Source organism: Enhydra lutris, unplaced genomic scaffold (assembly GCF_002288905.1).
Source record: "Enhydra lutris kenyoni isolate GAN:26980312 unplaced genomic scaffold, ASM228890v2 scaffoldscaffold9, whole genome shotgun sequence".
Classification (NCBI taxonomy): domain Eukaryota; kingdom Metazoa; phylum Chordata; class Mammalia; order Carnivora; family Mustelidae; genus Enhydra; species Enhydra lutris.
The window spans coordinates 25,897,682-25,924,848 of record NW_019154093.1 but is presented as its reverse complement, the minus strand read 5'-3'; the positions used below and the strand labels follow the sequence as shown (position 1 = coordinate 25,924,848).

At 42.8% G+C, this 27,167-nt stretch overlaps 1 protein-coding gene across 1 annotated transcript in view; it reads left to right on the top strand.

The window, feature by feature from the left end:
• LOC111143422 (DAB1, reelin adaptor protein) overlaps positions 1-17,389 on the top strand; it is a 270,575-nt gene extending 253,186 nt beyond the window's left edge. The window contains exons 11-14 of the mRNA XM_022497154.1: positions 1,411-1,959; positions 5,329-5,456; positions 5,821-5,931; positions 17,331-17,389. Of these exons, the coding sequence (XP_022352862.1) occupies positions 1,411-1,959; positions 5,329-5,456; positions 5,821-5,916 (773 nt within the window). The 3' untranslated portion in view covers positions 5,917-5,931; positions 17,331-17,389. The remainder of the gene's footprint in view (positions 1-1,410; positions 1,960-5,328; positions 5,457-5,820; positions 5,932-17,330) is intronic.
• The last annotated feature ends 9,778 nt before the right edge of the window (positions 17,390-27,167 follow it).

Here is a 27,167-nt window from a genome sequence, read left to right as displayed (position 1 = left end):
CCACAGCACCCTCTGAGAAGGGCAGGGGTCACTGGAGGCACCTAGGAGTTTCCCTGGGCCCGCCCACAGTTAGCTGCAACCTGAGGTGGGCGACCAGACCAGATGTACTTACGGTGCAAAGTAGGCCATCGGGGTGGGACAGTGTCATGCGGAGGGAAGAATGCTAGCTCTGGGGACAGGTGACCTCAGTTCAGGTCCTGATCCCCCTTCATGCTGGCTGTGTGACCCCAAGCACACACTGTCCCTCTCTGGGCACCACTTTCCTTATCTCTGGAGTGAGGATGGTCATACCTACCCTGCAGGGATTTTTGAGGATGTGAAACACCTAATACTGAACCTAGAAGTTAGAGGCATGTAGCAAGTGGAAAAAATTGTGTTACTGTTTCTGCTCTGAAAAGTGTTAACTTGTGCTCTTCTAAAAAAATGATTTTATTCTCACCTGAAAGGAATTAGTACCGCCAACAATTAACATGGTAACGGATGTGAGTAGACCCCCTGAGTTGCACAGTACCCAATGTAGGCCACTGTACAAGGGGCTCCTGCGTAAGTGGACAGTCACCTAAAATTGGCATAGTAACAATACGGAAATAACATATGACAATACCTGGAGCTACCATTTATTGCTTGGCTGCTATGTACCAAGCAAGGTATTAAGTACCTTCCGGGCTCTCTCTGATTCAAATCCCACTAACTGCTAACATTTACTGAATGCTCATTCTGTGTCAGGTGCAAAACTCCACATCATATACATCATCTCCGTTTACCTTTAAACCAAGCCCCTGAGGTAGATGGTATTTTGTGCCCATTTTACAGATAAGGCGGCAGAGCTTGGGAGAGCTTGTGGAGCTCTCCCTAAATTCCAGAGATATGAATCATCAGTCTGAGTGTTAACCTAGGTCTCAAAAACCCCAGCACTCCTAATTCTTCTTCCTTTGGCACACAGCTTCAGTGTTTAAAATGACGATCTTACAACCTGGCTTTCTAACAAAGAGCCTGACTTTTAGAGAACTTATGCCATCAGTCTGGCAAGAAGTGGAGGCAGGATTCAAACCCATGTGTGCCCGACTCCTAGTCCTCTGCCTTTTCCACTGAGACACACCAGCTCCTGCGCCTGAGTGGGGTCAGAAACCTTTAATGATTGTAGCAATGTCATCATTATCTCTCAGATATATGTCTGGCTTGCTCACTCACCACATTCCAGTTTCCGCCTACAAATCAACGCCTTTGAAAGGTTGACCATTGCTCTAGAAGGAATGCTCCATGAGAGCAGGGACTTTTGTCTTATTCATCCTTGTCCACGGTCTGCAGCACAGAGCCTGACATGTAATAGTGGCTCAGTATCTTTCTGCTGATCCCTTGAATCCATGAATTCTTTCCCAGGTGCCTGACTCTCATTTTTCACCCTTCCAGGTTATGTTGCAATGGGCGCCGTCCTCCCATCCTTCTGGGGCCAGCAGCCCCTCGTCCAACAGCAGATCGCCATGGGTGCTCAGCCACCAGTCGCTCAGGTGATGCCAGGGGCTCAGCCCATCGCATGGGGCCAGCCGGGTCTCTTCCCTGCCACTCAGCAGCCCTGGCCAACTGTGGCCGGGCAGTTTCCGCCAGCCGCCTTCATGCCCACACAAACTGTTATGCCTTTGCCAGCCGCCATGTTCCAAGGTCCCCTCACCCCCCTTGCAACCGTCCCAACCACGGGTGACTCCACCAGGTCAAGTCCACAGACGGAGAAGCCCAGACAGAAAATGGGGAAGGAAATGTTTAAGGATTTCCAGATGGCCCAGCCTCCACCCGTGCCCTCCCGCAAACCCGACCAACCCTCCCTCACCTGTACCTCAGAGGCCTTCTCCAGTTACTTCAACAAAGTCGGGGTGGCACAGGATACGGATGACTGTGATGATTTTGACATCTCCCAGTTGAATTTGACCCCTGTGACTTCTACCACGCCATCAACCAATTCACGTGAGTGCCCTTCTTTGGAGACATACATCCACTGAGAGTGATGCCTTGTTTTTGGAGTCAGAGAACTCATCTCAGTTCACATTCAGCAGGCTTCCTTGTTTGTGTTACTACGAATAATAGTAATAGCTACAAAGTATACATATCTTCTTCGTATACATTGTTTTTATTGTTTTATACTCGTAATAATGCTTATTACAAGTTTTGTTAGACCTGTTTGGCCAATAATGAAAGTGAGGTTCAAGGACGAGGAAAGCAGTAGATTTAAATACAAACCTGTTATTTTTCTACCAGTCACTCTGCTGCTTATGTTTTTGTTAATTTGCTCATCCATCTGCCCATTCTTTCATTACCCCACCTTTATGAAACACAGATTTTGGTATGGGTTATTGAAATGGAAATGAATGGTGAAAATGAATTTCAAAAGTCAGGGGAACAAGGACAAAAAAATTAGAGTAGAAAACGTAGGGAAGAGACAGAGCAGCCGTAAGGTCTCACCCAATTTGTGGAGCTGAAGCCAGATTTTGGCTCAAGGCTTTGGGTAGTCAAAGAGGAAAAATGGCAGGGAAGCAGAAAACTCTAGACCGCGAACCCTGAGAACAGATTTATCACTTCCTAGTCTTGTGCCTGTGGGCAAGTCACTGCTGTGAGCCTCAGTTTCCTCATCTATCTTAGGCTAAGGGATAATAAAAGGATTCAGTGGTACATGAAACACTGTGTACCTCACTGACTTTAAAACATTGTTTTCACCATTATAATTGCATATTGAGTGATGCTGTGCAGAATTCCTGGACCAGGATTCCAGCCTTGGCTCTTCTCCTATAAAGCAGCGTCTTTGGGCAAATGTGTGACTTTCCTTAACCTCAGCTGTGTCATGGGTAAAAGGCCTGCTTTGGCTTGGACAGGCAGTGTGCCTCCTTCTAATTCAGGCATTCGGTGATTCTGTCCTAGCTCACTTTTCCATTGCAAGCATCCAGAAACCGTAACTACACAGTCCATCAGAACCCAGATACACTTGAGTTCACATATGCTTGGAAAGATGTCCAGTAATTCAGCTCGGGCCTTGACGCTTGATAGGAAAGAGAAAAGTCTCGTGGAACAATGAGTTTGGCATTTTGATTACTGTCACAGATGATAGGGTTCACTGCTTGGCCAATCGCAAGAATCGTCAAAAAAATCTAATGTTAACACAATTAGGTAATGTCATCTCAGCCAGGTTCGGAAGGCAGTTCTGAAAAGGAATGCCTTCTACATGTATAAAAGAGCTACTCCCACTCACTCAGGCCATGTGATCTCCACAGTGGAGGCATCTCTATTAGCTCTAAGTCACAGGGTTTCAGTGAAGAGTAATGAATAAAAAATGAAATGCTGGGAGAATGAGAGCCACGCATAAATAAGAAAGCATCTTTCGAAAACAAGTGTCTCTCTTGCAATGGGCTTGTATGCCAGCTGCAAATAAAGGGGAAGTTTCAGTTCCTTGAGGACAGGAAATGGGTCCAAACCATTCATACCCTTCTCATGATGCTAGCGTAGCATCTATCTAGTGCATGGAGACATTTGGGAGAAGTCACAGAGATTGAAATGAACAGAACAAGGACCCCTCAGCCACTGTCGTGTCTCAGAGCATGGTTTCGCAACCTGGGCTTTATTGATATTTGGGGCCAGATAATTCTTTGTTGTGGGGTGTCCACTGTACTTGTAGAATGTTGACCAAACTACCTGCCCCCTGTCCATGAGATGCCAGAAGCACACATCCTCTCTCCCTTGTCCTGAGAGTCAAAAGTTACCCCAGATTTTGCCACACGCCCCTAGGATTTCAGCTGCCCCAAATTTAGAACCACTCTTAGATTATACAGATACCCTAGAAAAAACTTCTAAAGGCTAAAACACTTACATAAATGAACCCCTAATTATACTTCTGATTGATTTCATCTGATAGGTAGGACCAGTACAACCTCTCTCAGATTGGCAGCTCAGCCCGGGTTCTCAGCCTTCAGGAAACAATAAGCCACTTCAAACCCAATTTGAAATCCTGTTACGTTAACACTTCTTCAACAGCTGTCAGGCACTGAGGTGTTCTCATACTGCTTATCTCTCTTAAACCCACTAGTATGAGTCTGTTCCATAATCATCTCACAAAACAAAACAGACTTCCTTTTATCCATGAGCGTCACCTTCAGAATGTTTTGAGTGGCGCAAAGGCCAATGTCAAGTAGAAATAGCACTCACAGCTGGCTGGACAGTGTAGACAGAGCTCTGTTAAATCTCAGCACACCTGTTCCATGGCTCTGTTGGCCCTGAAAAAGCCCCTTCACCTCTCAGAGATGCAGTTTCTTCATCAGGAAAGAATAGGTCCAACACCATTTTGCCATATTTGCATTAGAGAATGCAGTGAATACAAAATGCCGAGCAAATAGCATCGTTCTTCTAAATATAGATCCATCAAGGCAAAAGGTACTTACCAAGTTTGATAATCACTTGCTGTCTGATAAGCAGCCAGATTTTGGAAATTCTGGGCAATGATGGCGGGGGAGGGGGCCTTATCAGTGCCATTCGAAATTTAGCTACTAAATCAAGCCTCACCACCTCCTCACTTGGGGCTGAGCCAGTGACTGGCGTTTTCAGAGCCAAATTAGAAATTATTGAACGAAGAATAGTTTCAAATGGCATATTTGTTATAACCTCTGGACCAAATGAGAGGAGGAACATGTGGGAAGGCTAGGACAGAAGACTCATGTCCTTATGGAGTGAGGCATAAAGCTGCCAGCGGCTCCCTCCCATTTTCCTACGTCACGGAGGCACTCTTCATTCAACACGTGTTCAACGTATGCCTACCATGTGTAAGGATACGGGGCCTGCCTCAACCAGTCACCAACTTCAGGGCCTCGAGCAATTTCACGACCTCACTTCCCTGAGCTGTGAAACTGAAATCACTCTTACCTCAAAGAGGCTTTATGCGGGTCAGAGGTACCGTCCATAAAATGTCTGATGGCAACTGAAGGTGTTCAAAACGTGCATCCCTATCCTCTGATCTGTTTATTCAAATATTTATACGAATAGAGTTTCTGAGCTCGTCAGTCTGGGGCAGGGGTCCAAGATGGCATCTGTAACAAGTTCCCGGAGGTACTCGTGCTGCCGATCCAAGGGCCATTCTTAGAGAACCACCACCTGCCCCAACCGTGTGCACCCACTCCTTCCCGTCAAGTGTCTGACAGGACGAGATCAATATATACAGGGGAGATGTTCGGGATAGAAAGCAGAGTGCCGGACTTGAGTTGATCATAACCAGATCCCCGAGGTCTCGGTGGGAGGTACTCAGGTGCAGCCAGACAACCTAACGATGTTCCCTCTTTGTGCCTGGTTTCTGTGTAGCCCCAACCCCAGCCCCTCGACAGAGCTCTCCATCCAAATCATCTGCATCCCATGCCAGCGATCCCACCACAGATGACATCTTCGAAGAGGGCTTTGAAAGTCCCAGCAAGAGCGAAGGGCAAGAAGCTGTAAGTGGCCGGTCTGTTCTTTCTGGGTCTGCTTTTTCTTAAAATTAAAACTGCTGTATGTGAAATGGACAGTGGCCCAGGAAACCCGCATAGGAAAGAATGCTGGCTCAGTCTCTCAGGTTCTAAATGGGGCCCTAGGGGGCGTTTTCTTTGATGATCAAATGAGCAGCTGAAAAACGTTGTCCTTTCGTGAGTCGCTCAGCACGCCCTGCATGGGTGGGTGTGGCGTCCTCCAACTGCTGTTGCTGCCTCCTTTTAAAATAACTGATTATATGTATGCATGAAATTATGCCCAGCTGTCTTCTGCTTTCCATTGTTGAAAAGACCAAAAAAAAAAAAAAAGTGTTATCTTCTTGTGTTCTAGCCTGATGGATCACAAGCCTCATCCAACAGTGATCCATTTGGGGAGCCCAGTGGGGAGCCCAGTGGTGATAATATAAGTCCGCAGGCCGGTAGCTAGATAGCACAGGTCTGGGTAGGTATCTGTTCTTTTTATCTACTTCACCCTTAAGCTCTCTGCTTTCCCTTGGCTTGTCCCTCCATTTCCAAAGTCACCTCCCCGATGTTCGCTCCGTCTCTCCTTGCCTGAGCCCATCCCTGATGTTTGCACCATCTCTCCTTGCCTGCTGTTTGCCATCTTGTGTTTCCTCATGGATGCATGACCTTTGACATATACTGCTAGGTAGGGGTAGGGGTGAGGAGTGGGGAATGGTCATATTCTTTTATTAATGATACGTGCTGAGTGGATGGTGGTGATAGAATGAGGCACAGTCCTCATTCCTCGACATGGATTCAGTTTCAGAAAGCATCAGCCTTCCAAGATGGACATGGTCCCCCCACCCTGATTCCTCTCTCACTGGGGTGTGATCCAGATGCTTTCATCTTTTAAGCAAAGCGTCACCGCATTTGCCTACACTCTACAGATCTAAAGAGGTCACCAACCAAACATCCCAAGAAGCAAAACCAAGCAGTGCTTGAAATTAGATGGCTAGAGATGTACGATCACGGTAGCCCAGGCACCCCCCTCACCCTTCCTAACGTAAAAGGGAAATTCAGAGCTCAAAGACATGTAGCATTTGCTTGAGGCTCTGCTGTTTGCACCTGTGCTGTGGCGTATGGCTCATCCCCGAACCACTTCAGATCCCATCACCAGCTACTTTGAAAGAAGTGTACTCACATACACTAGAAGTGGCTTTTGGCACTCGAATTTCAATACCTCTGATTTGATCAAAAGAAAGAGGAGCTGATGAAGCAAACCTTCTCGGGAGACAGAAATACACCTCGTTCCCCAGGCATGATTCCGGAGGTCACTCCTTGACAAATGTGTTCAATTTTCAGATACTTTCCTAGTTTTCCATAAATGTGTAGGACTGCAAGGCTCTACCCACAGAGCTCCCCTTCTTTAGTCCTGAACAGCGTGGTCAGAGCCATTAAAATGGTAAATAGTTTTCACCATTCACAAATGTATTCTGAGTCTGCCTCGAAATCATTCTCAGTTCACGTGGAAGTTATTTTGACAGTTCCTGAAAGTTAATACAGTGTTTGGAAAGTGTATTTTGCTAATAGATTTTATGATTAAAGAACTTAACATACTGTATATTTTGCCACGTTTTCTATCAGTACAACAGCATATAATAACACATCACGCCATGCAAAGCCATGTACAACCCCTCTAAAAATTCTGTCTTGCAAAGCTATTTGGGAAGCTGGTGAATTAAAGACAAAGTCAATGTTCCAGAAAAGAGAAGAGCTGGGGATTATGGGTGGACGCCTTAGAAAGATTCCCCAAGAGGTTTTCTACCCCTTGTGTATGTTTTATTTCACGTGCTCAACCTTGTCTTGAAAAATTTCATGAATGAACTAGAGGTGACAAGAGCCATTCATCAGTATAACAGCTAACATCATCCTAAAATTGAAGCTCTTCTAGAAAACAAAGATGACTTACACCATTTGCAGATCAATGTATCAGTTGTCTTCATGAGCCTGTTCAGCTGGAGACAAACAAGCCCAACTCTTTCTTGGGGCCTCAGGCTGTCCCGTGGCGGAGTTGTAAATGGACGGACCATGGGGCAGTAGAAGAGCTCGGAATTTGGAACTTGGATCCAAATTCCAATTTGCCCAGGAAATCTTGGATTTCCTGGAACTTGGATCCAAATTCCAATTTTTCTAGGAAATCTTGGGCAAGAACCATAATTTCTTTTGAGTCTTGGTTTCTTCACCTGCTAGAAGAGGCTTATATCATCTGCTAGGTTAGCAGAGATAGTGATTCAGTCTCTAAGAGGGAGACAGACACTCAGCCCTCAGCTCAAACTCAGCTTAAAAATCTGGGCGCTGGAGGGAAACTGAGTTTAGAATTGTAAACCCTAATGAGATTTCATAGTAATTGTCTATCTTATTTTTGAAAATAAGGATAAAAACAGTGTCCTCCTCAGAGGATTATTGTTTGGACAAAATGAGGTGAGCACAACATCTGGCACATAGAAAGCCCCCAACAGGTCTTAGCTGTCATCAGCCCTAGCATCACCGTCATCATCCTACATGCTCGATACCTGTTCCCCAGTACCTTAGATTTTATATATTTTGCCTTGATATGGAATGCATTATACCATAAGGACCCAGGCCATTGGCTGGGAGGTTTTGCTCTGTATTTCCTATCTTCAGATAATTAATTTGCAATATGCCTCCGGATAGAGATGGCATCTCCATGTAGAGATGCCAGAAGGCTGCTGGATTTTATCTGGAGGTCATTTTCAATATGCCTTAAAACAGTTTCAGAGGGAAAAAGAAGTAGGAAAAGAAAATTTTGATAACTAAGCTCTCTAATCAGAATGATCCCCATGAGGGTCTCACAGACCACCTCTCTGTTCCAAAAAATGACCAGTCTCCAGTTGACTTATAAGTCACAGTCAATAGCTCCCACCCCAAAAGGGCTGGACTGTAATCTACAATGAAACAGTTTTCTCCCTTTGAACACTTAGCTTAGCAATATCACGATTTCCTCTCAAGAATCCCATGCCAACAGGCTGATGCCAACCTTGCAGACATATCCCCAAAGACCCCCCCACCCATCCACCCCAAGGGAAGTCCAAATGAGCCTCCCTGGGCCCTTCTATCCCTAGCAACCCAAGCCAAGTTTGACCCTCCCGCCTCTGTCACATTCACTCATCCACCCAACTGGGAATCTCCTGACTGCAATCCCTTGGTACCTTTCCAGACATTTGAAGAAGGGATACCATGGAGGGAAAGCCACATCCGTGGCTCTCTTTTCCCCTTTGTCTTCATACAGCTGGAAAGCAGGAGTCTTGTTCTTATCACCCTTGCATTTTATCCCAGCTGCTTTTTATTAGAAATACCCACACAGTGCTTAGTAGGTAGGGGGGATATATATTGATAAGTGAAAGCCATCTCGCACCACAGCAAGAGGAAACAAACAGACTCCGTCTTCACCGGTGGAAGCTTCAGGACCAATCTCACACAGCATTTCTGTTTTTGCAATAAAGGGAAATATCTTCAATTATTTTGTTTTCTCCCCCCTGCCCTCCCTTCTGGGAGAATCACGTGTCTTTGAAAGACTGGGTCAACAGGGGCAGGAAAAAAGAACCAAAATAATATTGTAATGGCTGGTGTGGGAATGGCAGGTAATTTATACTCCACTGACGTGTTGCTGGAGCAATTTTAAGGGCGAAATGTTAGCTTTTGAGGAGATGAAAGAAAAATGAAAACATTTATTTGGTTAAATGGCTAAGTAAATAAACTGCCTATCAGACTTGCCCAGCTGTCAAGTCAAAGTAGCATCTGTAACAATGGGGAATTGTTTGGTCTGTCTCCCTTAGTAACAATGGATATTGCCATAAATAATATGTCGCTGTCATGTTTTTAATACTGATCTTCGTAGCGGGAACCCAAGACATGGGAAATATTACCTGATGGATTTCTGGTGTTCGAGGGAAAAGAAGGCTGAACTTCAGATGCCTTAGGAGGAAGAATCTACAAAAACAAAAACAAAATCTTTTTTAAAAAGAGAGAAAAAAATGCGCAGAGTCGGGGACTTAGGTCTGGATTATGGTTTTAAAGCAGGTGACCTTAGGCAAGCATGTAACCCCTTTATACCCTGGTCCCTCACATGGATGCATGTGGATAATTAATAATAACAGCTCCTTCCCCAGGCTGTTCCAGAATCAGAAATCATGAATATGAAAGTGCTTTATAAGCTTTGAAAGCAGAATACATGTATTTGGAATTATTGTTGCTATTTCAGTTTTAAATAGAATGAAGGAACAGAGCCTTAAATCAGAGAACCGCAAATAAAACAAACCAACCAACAAAAAAAAAAACAAAAAAAACCCAGAAAATAATCTGTCCATCTCTTGGACATAGTGCTCAGAGCCAAGTCCAAACCAAAGTGTTGGGATCCTGGGGGTATAGCTCAGTGGTAGAGCATTTGACTGCAAAGTGTTGGGATTCATGCAGTCAGGGGATAGGAAGGGTCCAGCTGAGGGCCTGGTCAGCCAGGACGGAGAGGTGGGCTTGGTGCCCAGAAATATTTTAAAAGATGAAATCAAGAGAAGGTTAAGTCTGAAGGGAAATGGGAAGTGAGGATGAGGACATCACCTAGGATGAGCCCCACATTCCTGATCTGGGGATCTAGGGGATGCCGAGTCACTGTGTTAAACAGCACAGGACGGCATGCTTGACCAGAGAGAGGGCAGTTCACTTCCGAACTCCAGCTGCACTTGAGATGCCTATGAGACACCCAAGTAGTGATGCAGAAGGCTGCTGGGTTTTATCTGGAGGTCAAAGGAGGAAACCAGACTGGGCACAGCAAGCTTTCAATATGGTTTTAAGCCACTAGCAGAGTGGGCACAAGCAGGATATGCTGATCATTTCGCCCAGAGGTCAGCAGACTCTTTGTAACTATCTATGCCTTGTGGGCCAGGTCTCCGTTGCAATGAATCTACTCCACCGTGAGAGAAAGAAAGCAGGAAAAGATAGTGCGTGAAGGAATGGATGTGGCTCAGTTCCAGTAATACTTGAAATACTTTATTTAATTAATTATTAAAAACAGAGGGCCACCAAAATTAGCTGACCTCTGATTTAGATCCCACTCGCTGTTTCTAGAATCACTCTGCAGAAGACAATCACCATGCCTTTCGTTTACTACCACTAACAAAGTAGATCTTAAAATTCCTAGCATGTTTATAACACTTTTGATAAACATCACCTAATTCAATCCTCCAGGGAACCCACTTAAGCATTTTTATCATTCCCATTTCACAGATAGGACAGGTGAGGTGGAGAGGTTAATGGCTTGCTGAAATCATAAGATTCACTCATAATGGGGCTAGGATTTGAATCTGTGCCCAGATTAAATAACTCAAGAGCTCTCATCCAGACCAGAATACGGGGGTTTTAGCAGTTTCGCTTCGACTTAACAGCTCTGTGACTTGAGGCAGATGGCTTCATTTCCAACCTTTGGTCTTCTCTTCTGTAAAGCAATTCCCACATGCCCTCCCGGCTGATATTCTCGGGCCTCCTAACCTGCCTGGGTCACCGGCTCAGAGCATCAAAGACCCAATCCGCAAACAAGATCTTCTGCAGCACCCCTCCCCCCAGCTTTCCTTATTCCAACAAAGGACAGGACAGAGGACCGTTCAATATGCTGACTTGATTAGGGTTCCTAGGCATCATTGGCCTGAGACCGAGGGCCCACTCCCGATGACCAGGAGTTTACTTTGGACAGCACCCTTGCTTACAGCAGAGAACTGGCGTCGGCAACCTCAGTGTCTCATCTGCTGTGTGACAGGGTCAAGAAAGATGATGCATGTGTTCAAAGCAAGTAATCAGTGTCCGTCATTGTTGGAGAAATGCAGAATTGATCAGAACATATGCAGGACACCCCCCTCCCACCCTGGGACTCAGACTCTGCTTCTCTGGATTCACCAAGTGGGTTTCAGCACCGCGAGACCTCAGGAAGCAGGTGCACTTGGCACTTAAATCCATCCTGTGTTTGAAAGACTTTCCTATCCTGAAAGGCCGACCTTCAGGCCGAAAGTGATCAGAGAGTGTTGTGGGTTTTTGCTTTTCATTTTTATCCAAAGACTCCCAGCACTTGTTAAAATCGTTTATGTCATTTGAGCTCATTTATTACTTGTCACAATCCCTCGAGGTAGATATTACAAGCCCCATTTTACAGATTAAGAAACTGAGGCCCAGATAAAATTTTTGCCTAAGTTCATGCAGGAAGTTAGGATTGATGGGCTCTTCCCGGCTCTGAGACCCCCCGTGTTTTTGATGACTGTCTTCATGTCTTCAGGTAAAACTTTAAGTTCTTTATTTCAGCCTCGTGTCAGCTCTCTGGCTGTACCACTGGCTTTTATGTTTGTGAGGAGAGGACATGTAAAACCCCACAGAACCGGGCCCCGGTGTTGGGGCTCATGGTTGCCTGGGCAGGGTGTTGCTGAGGGACTCGAGCTTTGGCTCCTGTGTGGCTCCAGCTGGAACCCTGGCTTGGCTAGATGTTGCTCTGCCCCCCAAGCTTAGACGGGCTCGCTCAGCAAGCAGGTTGCATGGCGCCCTTTGCTCTCACATCGGAGACCCCCTTTCTCGGCATGCCACGGCTTCTCTCCGCTAAACGTTTTTTCACGGGACGTATCTTTGATAGCTGTGGCCCAGGTTTCCCAAAACGCACGTAATAAAATTGAAAGGGGTGCAGAGGACTAAGCTTAATTTAGGTGCCTTTAAAAGGGGGCCTCATTATAAGGCAGGATGGGAAACTATTTGCTTCCACCCATCAACTCAAAAAGGTGGGGCCACCTGGATGGGGGAAGTGAGGAAGCACAGAAGTGGGAGACCCTACCCTGGGCTGCTGCTCCCCCCCACGACCCCGTTTCTGATGCAACTTTAAGAAAAACAGCTTTCAAGTCTGGGGCCTCACTTTCTTCCTGCAGGGAAGAAGGGTCAGGCTGAGGGCCCTTCTCGCTCTAATGTTTTACAAGAGGGAGCACATGGTAGTGGAGAGGACATTGGGCTTAAGGACACCTGGATACGTTTCCCTGAAACTATAGGAAAGGACAAATCTAATCTGTAGTGGTCAAAACCAGATCAGCGGTTGCTGGTGCCAGAGTGAGAGGTTGACTCAGAAGGACACAGGGAAGGTTCTGGAAGTTCTATAGCTTGAGTGTGGTGAAGAGGGCCACACGGTGTATATGCTTGTCAAAACTCATCAAACTGTACACTTAAAATGAGAACGTTGTGGTGTATGCAAATCATATCTCAATGAAACTGATTTTAAAATGAGAATAGGAGAAGTCATAGAAATGGAAGGTAAATCAGAGTTTCCCGGGGGTTGGGGCTGTGGAGGAATGGGGAGATACTGCTTAATGAATACAGTCTGGGGTGATGAAAGTGTTGTCCAACATTGCAAACATAATTAACGGCACTGGATTGGACACTTAAAAGTGATTAAAATGGCAAATGCTATGCTGTATATATTATACTGCAATAAAAAAGAAAGCTAAAAAAAAAAAAAAAAACAAACCTGGTTACATCCAGCTCTGCACTGTGCAGGCTGAGTGACCTTGGGCAAGTCACCAAGCTTGGAAGAGGCCTGCTTCTTTGCTCTAAGTAGAGATAGGAATATCCAGTGTATAGTCTCCGTGTGACACCCAAGTGAGATCTTGTATGTGAGATAAGAATGACCTGACAGACTGCCAGTTCTTCTGTAAATAGAAGCTTTTATTACCCTAATTCTGTGATTCTACGCGGCTCCTGTACATGAGACCATAATTCATACTGGAAATAGTCTGCAAACATGTGGAAGTCTCTTATCCACAGAGCAGTACAACCAGTTTGTTTAGATTAACTCCACATTCTTTCTGCACCATGTCCCTGGGTACCCCAGCGCCATTATTACACTTCCTAACGGAGCCCAGGGGCAGGAGCTCTTAGGTGCTGTGAAAGAGAAGCCACCTTTAGGGGATCGTCAGGCCTGAAACCGTCTTCTGCAAAGGAAGGATAAAACCACATACCCATTATGGACATTGGGGAGGGTATGTGCTATGGCAAGTGCTGTGAAGTGTGTAAGCCTGATGATTCACAGACCTGTACCCCTGGGGTTCATAATACGTTATATGTAAATAAAAATAATTTTTTAAAAAACTATTAAAATTTAAACAAGAAAAACATATACCCAGGCAAAAAGGAACTCACCTTTCTGTAGCAGGCTCTGGGCTAGATAATAGATATATTTTTTCTTCTTCAATCCTTACCACAGCTCTGAAAGAGAGGATAGCCTCATTTTACTAGGGAAGAATCTGGAACTTAGAGGAGTTAAGTAACCTACACAGAGTCCCTCAGTCCTAGACTCCTTCAGTGCCCTGTATAGACCTCTGTCTGCACTGCATCCTCTGATCTTCTAGTACGTTCCACACAGTGAGCTCCACCATGCCCCAGTTCTGAGTGAGAACAGAGTGGCCCACATCACCTGCAGAGTCCAGGAAGCCTTTATATAGGAGCTGGGTCTGAAAGTTGAACTCCCGTTGCAGTACAAAGGGAGTCCCCCAAGGCATAAGGAACTGCCTGAACAGAGTCTCAGAGCCAGGACATTCCTGTCATGTGAGGTGACCGGAAGGTGGGGCATAGGAGAGAGAAAGGAAGCCGATGATGCTGGCCATGTTGAAAAGTATCCCTGTTGTGTACCATCCCAAGGGGGTTGCATTTTCCTTGGGGTAATAAGGAGTCAGGATGGTTGTTTTTGAGAAGGAGAATGGCATGACCAAATCCATTTCAAAAAGATCATTCTGCCAGAGGCATAAAGACTTTGAAGAAAAAAAAGAAGAAAAAAAAACATGATTTAGGTGACTGAAGGTTGAGCTTTGATTCACGCTCTAGAAGGGGCATTTATTAGCTCTAATGGACGATAAGATGAATGGGACTCATGTGCCCAGCTAAGGAGATTTGACTTTACCCTGTGGGTGATGGTGAGCCTCTGAAGGATTTGAAGGAGGCCAGAGATGTGGTCAAAGCTGCCAGAAGAAAGCGAAAAATGTCAACAGAGTGCTGTGTTAATGTATGATTCCCTTTAGGCTTTTGGAATATTGAAAATAGCCTGAAGACCCCATCATGACCTTGCCAGAAGCCAGGTCAGAAATTTCTGGATCCAATGATTTCTTACTCCCCTCCAGCTCTGACAGTCTAAGATTCTGTAACAGGGAAGGTAAAGCTATTGCCAAAACATATAATGCATCACGGTGTCAGACTTTGGGATTATCTGCTGCTTGGGGTTTTCCACACCACTGCTCCCCTTCATTAGTGGGGATAATTGAGAGTTGACTACAGTCCTTACTGCTGTTGTGATGGGTATTTGAAGCTGAATTCCGCCAAGCAGGAGATGTGTGAATATTTATCTCAGCGGCAGAAAGTTAATGCAGTGTGGCATTAATTACCCTGTCTGAGCCTGCTGTCTTCTTCTGTTTTTAGGTGTTGTTCTCAGTTGAATAAATTAGTTTCTAGAATTAGAAGAGAGCAAACTGTAGGGTGAGATCAAGGCAGCCTGACTTCTTAGGGTATCCAAAAAGAAGAGTGGGCTGAGCAGTTCTACCCAAGAAAGATAAAGATACATCCTCTAGCCTGGTGCAGGCAGACCACATTTCTATTCCCCTGAACTTGTACTTGACATCACTACTCTACCTTGGCTCCACCCAGCCCCACCTGCAGAACACAAACACACAGTATCACGGTGGGCATTGGTCTTCAAACGGGGATTTGAAACATTTCAAGGCGTTGGCAGGGGTCAAGTGTATAATAACTCGCTATAGATTTTGCTAGATTAGATTTTGAGAGAAAAAAGGCAAACTGCAGTGTATTTAGGACAAAGTGATCAGAACAGTGAAGAAAGTAGAAACTATCATAGTCATTCGTGAATCCAACCAGCCTTCATTGAGCACCTACTATGCTAGGGCAACATATGTGGACAAGCAGAAGGGCCTGCCAAGCAGTAATGCAGAGGTGGGATATGGAATAATGGGCTTCCATATTTTCTGTCATCAGGCATTTGGGCGAAGGATTACACATACTTTTTACATTCCCAAGAGTAGTATGAAGTGTCACGGGTGGAAAGCTTGGAGGAACAAATCAGTATTCTGGGTAGTCTGTTCTGTTGCAGAATAAGGGGCCTCAAAGGATAGGAAGATGCTTTTCCCTGGAAGAATTGTCATGATGTGGTCCAGGAGAGGTCATCTTGGATTGGATGGCAGGAGTCTTGGATTCTATCCATGACATGGTTTCTAAGTAACCTTTGGCTCTAGAGAAACAAAACTCCTTTCTCTAGGCTTCAGATTCTTCATCTGTAAAAGGATGGATCTGGACAAAATTATCTCCTAGTCCATTCCTACTTTATAGTAAAAGCAAGCAGAATGATCTATTAAATGCATGAAGTGCAGCAGATGACTTTGCGATCACACCCCTTCTCTGACCTTCAGTTGTTATCTGCAAAATGAGACAGATAGAATAAAAGCCACTCCCAGGACCATTAGGCAGATAAAATAAGACACGAGGGTGCTTTGTGAACTCCAAGCACTCTGCAACACTACAGACCCAATGATCGGTCTTTCCTTTTATGTGACAGTTGTCCTAATAGACTAGAAAAAGCACTGGGCCCCACTTTTGGATCTCATGTCCCAAACTCAAGAGCTGTAGGACCGTGAAAAAATTACTTAACTTCTATGTATGTGATTTCCCATTTGCAAAGGAGATAAAGCATCTGTTTGCTACGGCTGCTGTGATGAGTTAAAAAGACAATGTACTTGAAGATAGCTAGCATGGTGCCAGATACATGGTCAGGGCTCCCAGAATCTCAGTTCAATCTGATGGTTCAAGAAAATAAGCAAATAGAAAGGATCTATACTCACATGGCAAGATGCAGGCCAATAGAGAAGCATGACAGAATGAAGACGTCACCGTGTCCATTTAATTCCAGCACAAATATCCAAGAGTGACAGCAACATGTCGGCTTGAAAGAAGGGCCTATGTATGCTTAAGACCAGAGTCCTGATCTGATCTGCTTGGACAGCACATCTTGGGCCATTTCAACATGAAGAAGTCTGAAGTAGTTCCAGCAGGGCTGAACACCATTTCCCATCTCCCTTTGGACTGAGGGTTTGCCTTATTCTGTACTGGTGAAAATCCTGGTGTCTGTCTCAGGACAGCCAGTTCCACAGGTACAAGCAAATGATGGGCCAACCCTGAAGTGGGAAATTGGTTGGAAACCAGTCTAGGAAGCTCTTAACTAAGAGCTAACATCCTAATTGCTCTTTCTCTCACTCCAGAGTGTGCCCCGTCCTCACTGCTTGTGGAAACCAAAGAGCCGTTTGAAATAGAATTTCTGCGGTTTCAAGTAGACATTCATAAAGCTATGTTGGAGAAATGTGCACTTGACTCAGGATGATTGTTACCATTTTCTGAAGACCTCTTACCGCCAAGCACTGTGCTAGATGTTTTACATATATTATCTCTAACTCTCCCAAGAACCCCATAGGAAGAACAGTATTTTCCCATTTAATGTTTGGGAAAACTGAGGCCTAGAAAGGCCAAGTATCCTGCCCACACTGCTTGCTCGGGTATACCATGCTTTTTTCCCTCACTGGGAAACCAGTCTCAGTTTGAAAACCAAAGCAAAACTGGGTGAGTAGTTATTCTTGATGATTAAAACAAGTTGCCAGAACGACACGCATCATGATCAAATAATCCAAAAAGTACCTAAGGTCATCCATCATAAACTGTCATCTTTCTGTTCTTATCCCAAACCCTCCTTCCCTCGCTGTCTCCAAAAATCCTATCTGGAAAAGAGTGGGTCTCATTTTGTCCCTCTGTCCCCAGGAGCTGGAGCCTCTCTATGCGCAGATCAACAGACCTAAGAAGTAGCATCGAGGTGAGCTCACGGCCGGTGCTTCAAGACTGGCATGGACATCAGCATCGCGACAGGCTCTCTTGTATTCTTCCACCTCACCTCATCTCACGACGAAATTCATGATTGCCCAACGGGACTCATTTGGAAGAGGGAACTAAGAGTTTTTGGCAACCAATGGCAGATAACTATGGCAGCACAAAAAAAAAAAAAAAAATCAGAAAAGTATAAAAAAATTATACCCAACATTCAATCACAAATCAAGCAAATCATGCTTACCCGATGAATATTCTGAGCTCTTTTAGTGTGGGTTTAAGATGACCCAGTATGCGAAATCATAATTCTCTTTTTATTTCTTGACCTGTTGACCGCTGTAAAGACATCAAGTGTGGAGTGACAGGCCTCAGAGAGTGACAACGGGGTTGGCACTGACTTCTTTTAGACAAAAGCAAGAGGTCCTCCGTGACTACAGTCTCCTCATCCATATGCCTTTTGACATATGACGATGTCTTTTCATCACTCCACAGGGCCTGATCTGCCGTTTTTCCCCCTCTCCTTTGTCATGTTTGAAAATTAATGGGTGTAAAAATTTTTGTATTGCTTTTGACTTTTTTTTAGTTATGGTGAGGAAATCTAACTGGAAAAGAAAAGCCTCATATGAAATGAATTTACTTGAAAATCACAAGACAAATAAGTGGTTATTTATGATCAAGAATGTTGCCAAAACAACCCTTTAGCTATTCCGCATCCTGGCGAAGAGAGACAGCTTTCTGTTGGAACCTTCATTCTGTGAGTAGGAAAGGACATTGGATCCCACTGATGAGAAGGATGGAAAACGCATCTGATTTTCTCAGAAGCTCTAAACTCTAAGTACCATAAAATGATATTTTTTATTTTTCCGATATCTTGCTGCTGTGATGCTATGCAGACAAGTGTCTTCTTCACGTGCCATTTTCAAAGAAAAGTCATTTGCCAAATAATTCTGGTACAATCCTGGTAATGTGGTTTTGGATCTTAAAACTGACCTTCTAGTAGAACAATGGTGACATGAATATTCAGAATAACAAACTGATTCCAGGATCACAATGGTTCATCTCTATCTCTTTTTGTACATCAGAAAATTCAAATGGGATTTTTATTTTATAACTTGAAAGAAAAAAAAAAACCTTACCATTAAACTCTTTAAATATTTAAGGGAAATGGCTTTAAGGAGTTCTAATGAAAAAAAATTGCCAGTTTTTTTTTTTGTAAATATAAATGTTAATGAAAATGCTTTTTAATAATGCCATTACACTGTAGAGAAGGTAGCAGATTGAGTGCAGGATGTGACAAAATTGATGGATGGGGCTCCCTCTCCAGATGTTATTGTGGAGCATATGGGAGGAAGCTGGAGTTCAGGGACAGCTGGCAGGAGCATGTGGCCGATCAGCAGCTAGTGAACAGGAAGGGAGCACGTGACCCCACCGTCCACTCCAGCCTTTCCACAGGAGTACCCGCCGTCGGCGGAAAACAAGAAAATGTTCACATTCTGAAGGCCTGGCCTTCAGATTCTGAAACTCCCTCCCACATCTTCACTCCCATCCACCCCCCACCATAGAGATCGCTGGACTGTTTGTATGTGAAACAGAAGAGTTTAAGCTTCCTTTTTTTTACACTTATGAGACAAAAAGTGCAGTGTTCAGTTTGTATGTTTAGCACATAATTTTCATAAAGAATCTATATATTTTTGCCCTACAGAGAATTGTTCTACAGGTCACGTGTGTTTTCCTGATGTTCCTATGCAGTTCCAGTATGTCGAATTTAGTGGTTTAACACTAAGGAGAAAGCGTTAGAGGACCGTCTGATTTGGGGTTACCTGTTATTACTTGGTTTTCAAATTGGGAAAGTAGCATTCTTTTGACGCTGATCTGATTGACTTAAATAGGCCTGTCTACTGTGGCTCTTCCTACCAATAGAAAGTAAAGTGATTGGAAAGAAGGTGTACTTGTTGACAAAGAGAAAATCGAAATCAAGGTAATCATTACTGCTCGAGGCCCAAATTGTACACCATCAGGTCACTGGAACGTGATATATTTTTTTTTTTCCAGTTAGGTCGACTGACCAAATGTCCTTAAGAATCTATGTCAATGTCATCTTAACGTGGAAGGTCCAAGGAACCAGAAAAGTGAGAAGGGCCATTTATCCCCCACTGTAACTATCACCTGTTGGTCCATGTGATTTCTCCAGGAATGTGCATCCATTTTATAATTAACTCATCCTTTCACAGGAAGGGGACAATGGGAGAGGTGTGATGACCATGAGAGTCGTCCTGAAACTGGTTCGATTCTGTTTGCTGGGGATTGGGTAGGATAGGCTGTTCCCCTGAGGGAAATGGCTTCCGCTGCTCTGCTGTCCGTGGTTCTGATTCTGACCAAGTGGTGCTATATCTTCTCCCTCATGGTGGCTGTCTGGAGTTTGTCTTGCAGCATCACACCATTATACCGATTCTTTGGGTGGCTTGTGACACGTTCCGAGTGAACGCTGACTGATGTTGCTGTTTCGGGTACACCGTCTGGAGTTAATTTCCCAGCAGAAAGTGACAGCCCAGTGGACTTGTCATCATTCACTGAATGCGACTGGACGTGTAAACTGATTCTGGACTTAACAAAGATGCCCGTGTGATGCATGAAAGTAAGGGAAATAAACTCAAGATTTTTTAACTGCCATCCTTGTGATCATTGGCAGAATTCTGAGTTTTAACGAGCGCTGTTGGGTGAGCTCAGAATCACCATATCCTATCCCAAGAGTACAGTGGAATTCCCAAGTAAGAGCCGAGGAGCCAGTACCAAAAGGCCATAGGGAGTCTGCCCAGTTCCGGTTAGATCGATAGAAAAATCTGTGTGTGCAGCTGTTAATTCCTCATCCTTCACTAGCACTAAATTTGTCACTTTAAATTTTGAAACCAGGGAAACGCCACCTGTCATTCTGTCCCCATGACCCGTAGCTCTTTGATCTCCCCGTACCACAAGACTTCCTTTATGATCCGTACTCATCCCAGTGTCTACTGAAACCCCATCATGTCATGTACCGGGCACCTTCTTTAAAAAAAAAAAAAAAATGTTTACTCTGTGGGTTTGGTTCATTTCAATTTCTGCGTTCTGACACATATTTTTTTAATAAAGATGAGAAAGAGAAAATGACTGTTTGCAGTACATTTCTAGACCTACTTTAACTTTACCTCAGATGACAGTTTGTTAACATATATGGACACATTATTTTTAACTTTATGTACAATACATTCAACAACAGTGAAATTTTTAGAAATTTTCCATTAATTTCTGTAACACGCCATGTATAACTGTTAACAAATAAACATGTTTGAGAACAACAGCTTAGCCTGGTTTTATTCCACAAGTTTCCACTGGATACTTTGGCAAAGGATTGGAAGATGAAATTGCTTCTCTGTAAGCTTCCATCTGACCAGGCAAAGACCTCAGTCTTCCTGGCACTGGGCCAGAAAGAGAAAGCTTCATGGAGTAGTTAGATCAGCTCATCTTCCATTGACTTCAGACACTTGCAATGCTTGGAGAAGAATTACAGTGAAGAATGAGGAGAATGTGTTCAGAAAGTCACACCCTGTATCGTTGTGTTGATTGGACTTCCAGGTAGCACCAGTCTTCCAAAATTGGGAAAGACCCCAGGACTAGATCTGTGAGTTGTGTCTTCCTCTAAAAAACACCTGCTAAACTGTTGGTTTGAACACCAAGGTTAATCTTCACCCTCAAAGAGTGTGCCTTCATTCAATGCAAGGTCATCTGCTTTAAGGGACCCAAAGAAGGAAGCCTATATCTTCTTTCATATTCCCCCACATACTCCACGTCAAAAAAAAAAAAAAAAAAAAGACACCATAAGACCCCCCCCCCAAAAAAATAGTTTGAACCTGGACCTTGACTTTTATGTGTATTGAAGAACAAAGGGTAAATGTGTATATGTATATATATGTATATTTACACATGTATGTGTGATTGTGTATGTGTGAGATCTTTATTTAATTTTATAACTAAATTAGTTTGTCTTTCCAGTAATTATGCAGATTACAGATTGCAATTAGATCACCGAGTTGCCAAAAAAAAACACCCCTGTCTAGGAATGGTTATGTTCATGATTGCATAGACACATGTTCTCAGTGTGACCTCATTATATAAAAAGCATTAGCAGAAGTTTTGGCCACACTGAGAAAATGAGGGGATGGGCCAAAATTCCAATAAAATAAATTTGAGGCAAATAGAAGAAGCAACTTTCATACAGTAGAAAATGCTCACTCCTGGATCAAATTGCTACAAAATGTTACACAAGCTCTTCTGAATAAGAGTGGCTTACACTTTTTTTTAAGATTTTATTTATTTATTTATTTGTCAGAGAGATACTGAGAGTACAGGCAGGCAGAGGAAGAGGGAGAAGCAGGCTCCCTGCAGAGCAAGGGGCGCGATGTGGGACTCGATCCCAGGATGTCAGGATCATGAGCCGAGCCGAAGGCAACCGCTCAACTGACTGAGCCACCCAGGCATCTCGAGTGGTTTACACTTTTTGAGCAACTAATGATGTGCCTGGGAGGGGCTACATGCTTTTTGTCCATTGCCTCAGTTACTTTTCTTTTTTTTTTTTTTTTTTTTTTTTAGTTTTTTTTTTTTTTATTTATTTGACAGAGAGAGAGATCACAAGTAGGCAGAGGCAGGCAGAGAGAGAGAGGGAAGCAGGCTCCCGGCCGAGCAGAGAGCCCGATGCGGGGCTCGATCCCAGGAACCCGAGACCATGACCCGACCCGAAGGCAGAGGCCTTAACCCACTGAGCCACCCAGGTGCCCCTCCTCAGTTACTTTTCTAAACAACATGGGTGGGTATGTATCTTCCCAAATTAGAAATTTAAAAAGACACAAAGAGATTGAGTAACTTCCCCAGCCAGCAAACGGTAGTTGAGGTTTGACTTTTGAGTCTGCTTACTCAACATAGTTGATTTTAATTGTAAAGAATAGTTGGATATCCACTCATTTAAATAGTTCTGCACAAACAGTATTGACTTTCTCTCCCAGAACTTCAGTTGATCTTTGGTAGTAAGTTAGATTTCTAAGTTCCTCCGGTTTAACGTAAAAATAAAAATCCATTTGATGTTACCATCTTAAGTATGTGGCTAAATACATAATTTCTTTTTTAATTGCACTTTTGAAAGGGTATATGTCTGAAGGATAAAGAATATACCTTTTGGTCCTACTAGTTTCAGTTTAGCTGAAACTAAGCCCTGGTGATTTACTTTTCCAGTGTAAATGAATCCTAAAGAAGCGACAAATTAAGAGGTGTCCTATTTAACTGCTAGGCGGATGCCAAAATAAATCAGGCAGACAGATCTGCTTTCATTCTGTGCTGGAGAGCAAACCCTTGTTGTTTTGACAGTAACTGTTTTTTTGTTTTACTGAGAATGACAGTAGGAAAAACGCCTAGAATAAAAACAGGTTTCATTGAAATCAACCTTCAAAGCTTTGAAAGCTTTTAAAAGGTATTTAAATTCAAAGGAAATGTGAGCAATGGTGCCTGAAAGATTAGGGGGAGGAAAAAAAAACCTAAGCAGATCTAAATGGCTTTTAAGTCATTTAGTGACCAGTCCTCAGTATTTCTGTGAAAATATGAATTATCAGAATTCAGATCAGAATAAGCAGATCTAAATGGCTTTTAAGCCATTTAGTGACCAGTCCTCAGTATTTCTGTGAAAATATGAATTATCACTGCCACTCTTGTGTTCCTACTCAATGTCACTCCTGTTCTAACTCTGATCTCTAAATCTTTATGCAATTGAAGAAACTATGCAGTCCTCATTTTACAGCCTAGGAAACAAACTCAGTGATGTTCTGGAGAAGGTATCGATGAACAGAGCCAAAGAGCTCACCCAGAGGCCGTCACAGTGCCCAGGATCCAATTCCCAGATCCCTCCTGTAGTTCGTTGGTGCTTCTGTCTGCATGGTGTCTGTGACGTTGAAATGCCCATGCACCCCCTATAAAATACTTGGGTTCTTTCTGCGTCCAATTCTTAGTAAGGACTATTCGATTAGAAAAATCACACTGAGCATTACCCTGACTGATTCTGGACAGAAACTGATTCTTAAGCAAAATGACTGTAGTTGTTTTAAAACAAAGGGGAAAATTCGGTTTTATCCCCAAGAACAGTAATGGCTCTAACCCAACCCAATGAATATTTAATTTCAAAACAAAACCCTAGCCTTCACTTTATCTTCCAAGGTATGGAGATCTGAAGAGGGAAGCTTTTTGAACAGGGTTTCTGTGCATCTTTTGCTGGAGAATATTAATGACTGCCAAGTGGAAAACGTCTAAATATTCTTGAGAGACCACAGCCTCTGGTGACTTGGGCCTTTAATCTTCTGAACACCTCTCACCACCTCTGTCACTTACGCTGGGGTCACAGCCTGGAGGGGGACACAAGCAGGTGGGGTTGGAGATGGAATCCTTGGCAGTCCTGGCTGGGACACTGTCCACAAGAAAAGTGCTGAACTCCTCTTCTTCACACTCTACTCTTAACACTTCTGCTGTGTCTCCCCTTTGGGGGTATGGGGAACCCTAAAATCTGTCCCATTTCAGATCATATGTCACTGACACTCACTTATAGCTCAGGGCCAAGAGCTCAAGAATGCAAGAACTTAATAGTTAAAGGAAAGTTGTCTCCTTTTACCTGTCTTGTTCGCTTCATAGAAGGAGAAAGAGAGAGGATCCACGCTCACATAGTCTCATGTGTATCCTTTTTGGGATAAAGCAGCATCATAATGTAAACTAAAAAGAAAGGAAGCTTTACTCAATGGCGCCCACATTCATCAGAAGAGAGGCAGATGATACCAAAGGCAAACAGGTAGATAGTATCCTGAGTTACTGTTGTTTTGTTGTTGTTGTTGTTGTTGTTTCTCTCTATTGGGCACTAAACTAAGACAACACCAGAGAAGTAGAGATTTGATGGAATCTCCACCCTTTGCTTATCATTCATCTCTTTTGTCACATAAATGGAGCATACCCTCTTTACTGATGGATTGATACAAAGCAGCTTCCTGAGAGTGGACTCTGAATTCCAAAAGTCTTGGTTTTGGTTCTGGCTGCCCAAGTTGCCCATTGTCTGACCTCAAACGAGTCACTTGAGCTCTCTAAAATTCAGCTCACTCACATGTAAAATTGAGACAAGAATGTCTACCTCATTGGGCTATTATGAGAAATAAATTTGATAATTCCATACCTGGAACATAGTAAATGCTCAGTGCACATCACCTATTATTAATATCAAAGACAGTCTGATAGCTATTGTGTATTTTTATGCTTAATTCTTTGACTTTATCCTTTATCTTTTCACATCCATTCTTCCAGCACAGCATCTCTGCTAAGTGTGCAGAATGACAGTGAGTGATTATTATCTCTATTTTATTGTCAAAGAAAGGCAAAGAAGCATACACATACCTTCTTTGAAATTTTTTCACTGGCAAAGCTTAAAGCAAAATGTACCATGGATTTGTTCATGTAACGAGGAGTTATTAAACACCTGCTGTGTGCCAGGTCCTGTGATAAGCACTGGAGATTCAGAAATTTCTCTTTTAAATGCATACATGCCTGTCCCTACTTCCAGAAGCTCAAAATCTGATGGGGAAAATAGGTTAATAGATGAGTGAATTATAGTAGGGTTAGTGCTGGCATAAAGGCACATGCTAACATTATGGGAGTGGTTGGACAAGGCTATCCAAAAGTATTGATCGTGGAGTTGGGTCTTAGTAGATGAATACGGGTTCACCCAGAGGACCTGGCAGCAGAGGGGAGGTCTTGGCGGAACTGGCTGGGAAAATGAGCATGATGTGCCTGCAGTGGCTATAAATGAAGGGAGAAAATGACTCACTATTGAAGCTGTTGAAAAACAGAAAAACACAAGGAAAAAAAATACAGTTTCTCAATTCATATTTCAATGCTAGAATAATAAAACATCAAAAAGTAGTGCAAATTATATCCCGATCTTTCTAATGAATAATCAAATTCCTAAATTAAATATTAACAAATTAAACACAGCTGTAAACCATGACTAAATAAAGTCAATTCTTGGAATGCAATTAATAGGTCAAGAGAAACTGTCTCATCTTAGTGGATGCCAAAAAGGCATCTGATAAAATTCATTATCCTCTTCAGTTGGAAACTGAATTAAAGAATTCCCTTCACATGGGAAAGAACACCTATGCCAAACCAGCAGCGAGTATGAAATGTAACAGTGAAACTTGAAAGCATTCCATTAAAATCGAATGGAAGTCAAAACTGTCAGCTGTCAACCTCTATTATTTAACATTATGCTGAAATTTGAGGCAGTGCAAGCACCAATATAAGAAAAAGAAATCAAGTATTTAAAATGAGAAAATTAGCAGTGTTTACAGGTTATATATACTTTTTTAAAAAGATTTTATTTATTTAAGAGACAGCAAAAGTGAGAGAGATTACAGAGGGAGAGGGAGAAACAGACTGGCCAGTAAGTGGAGAGCCCAATGCAGAGCTTGATCCCAGCACCCTGAGATCATGACCTGAACCAAAGGCAGATGCTTAACCCACTGAGCCACCCAGATGCCCCAGATTATATTTTATAATGAGAAATATCTATCAGAAGCTGTATGAACTAATAAGAGAATTAGGATGGTTAGTTTAAGTATATAAAAATATTTTCAATGTTGTTATAAATAACCTTTTAGTACCCTTAAAGGCATAAATAGATTCCATTAATTATAGCCATAAAAATAAATACCCAAGAATAATCTTAATACTATAAATGTAAGATCTAGATTAAAAACTTTACAAAGTTATAAAACTTTGTCAAAGGGCATGAAGTAACTAAACAAATTGAGGAAGAAGGTTCAACATTATAAAAATGTCACTTCTCCCTGATTACAGGTGGTCCCTGATTTATGATGGTTCAACTTCTGATTTTTCAACTTTTACTATGTGTGAAAGCAGCACACATTCAGTAGAAACTATACTTCGAGATTTAATTTTTTTAAAGACTTTTTATTTATTTATTTATTTATTTATTTATTTATTTTAGAGAGAGAGAGAGAGAGAGAAAGATGCTGGGCAGGTCCCAGGCAGAAGCACAATCACAAGGGTAAATAATTGATGCACTTAAAACCATCCTGTTTTTCAGATTCAGTATGGTATTTAATAAATTGTTGGAGATAGTGAACATTTTATTATAAAATAGGCTTTGTGGTAGATCATTTTGCCCAATTGTAGGCTAATGTAAGTATTTGAGTGCATGTAAGGTAGGCAAAGCTAGGCTGTGCTACTCAGTAGTTTAAGTGTATTAAAGGCATCTTTGACTTACTATATTTTCAACCTAAAATGAGTTTATCAGAACATAACCTCATTGTATGTTAGGAAGATCTGTAATTTATAGAACTACAATTCCAATCTATCTCCAGTCACATATTCATGTTCAATCATATTCTGATGCAGATCTGAAGGAGAAAAGCTAATGAGAATATTCAAAAATATAAATTTAATGAGAAGAAATTTATACTATCAAGAAGATCTCAAAACATAAAGATAAAATAATTTAAAATTATTGTTGAAGTGCAAAAAATAGAATGATCAATGAAACAGAATATAAGATAAAAAAAGCCCAAGAAATTATAATTAATTAATATGTAATTGAAAGTATTCGGATCAGTTGGGCTGAAGACTATTCAAATAAATGGAACTGGGATAATAAAGACTACTAAAAAAAGTTAGATTCCTACCTCATACCATATTGTTAATGAA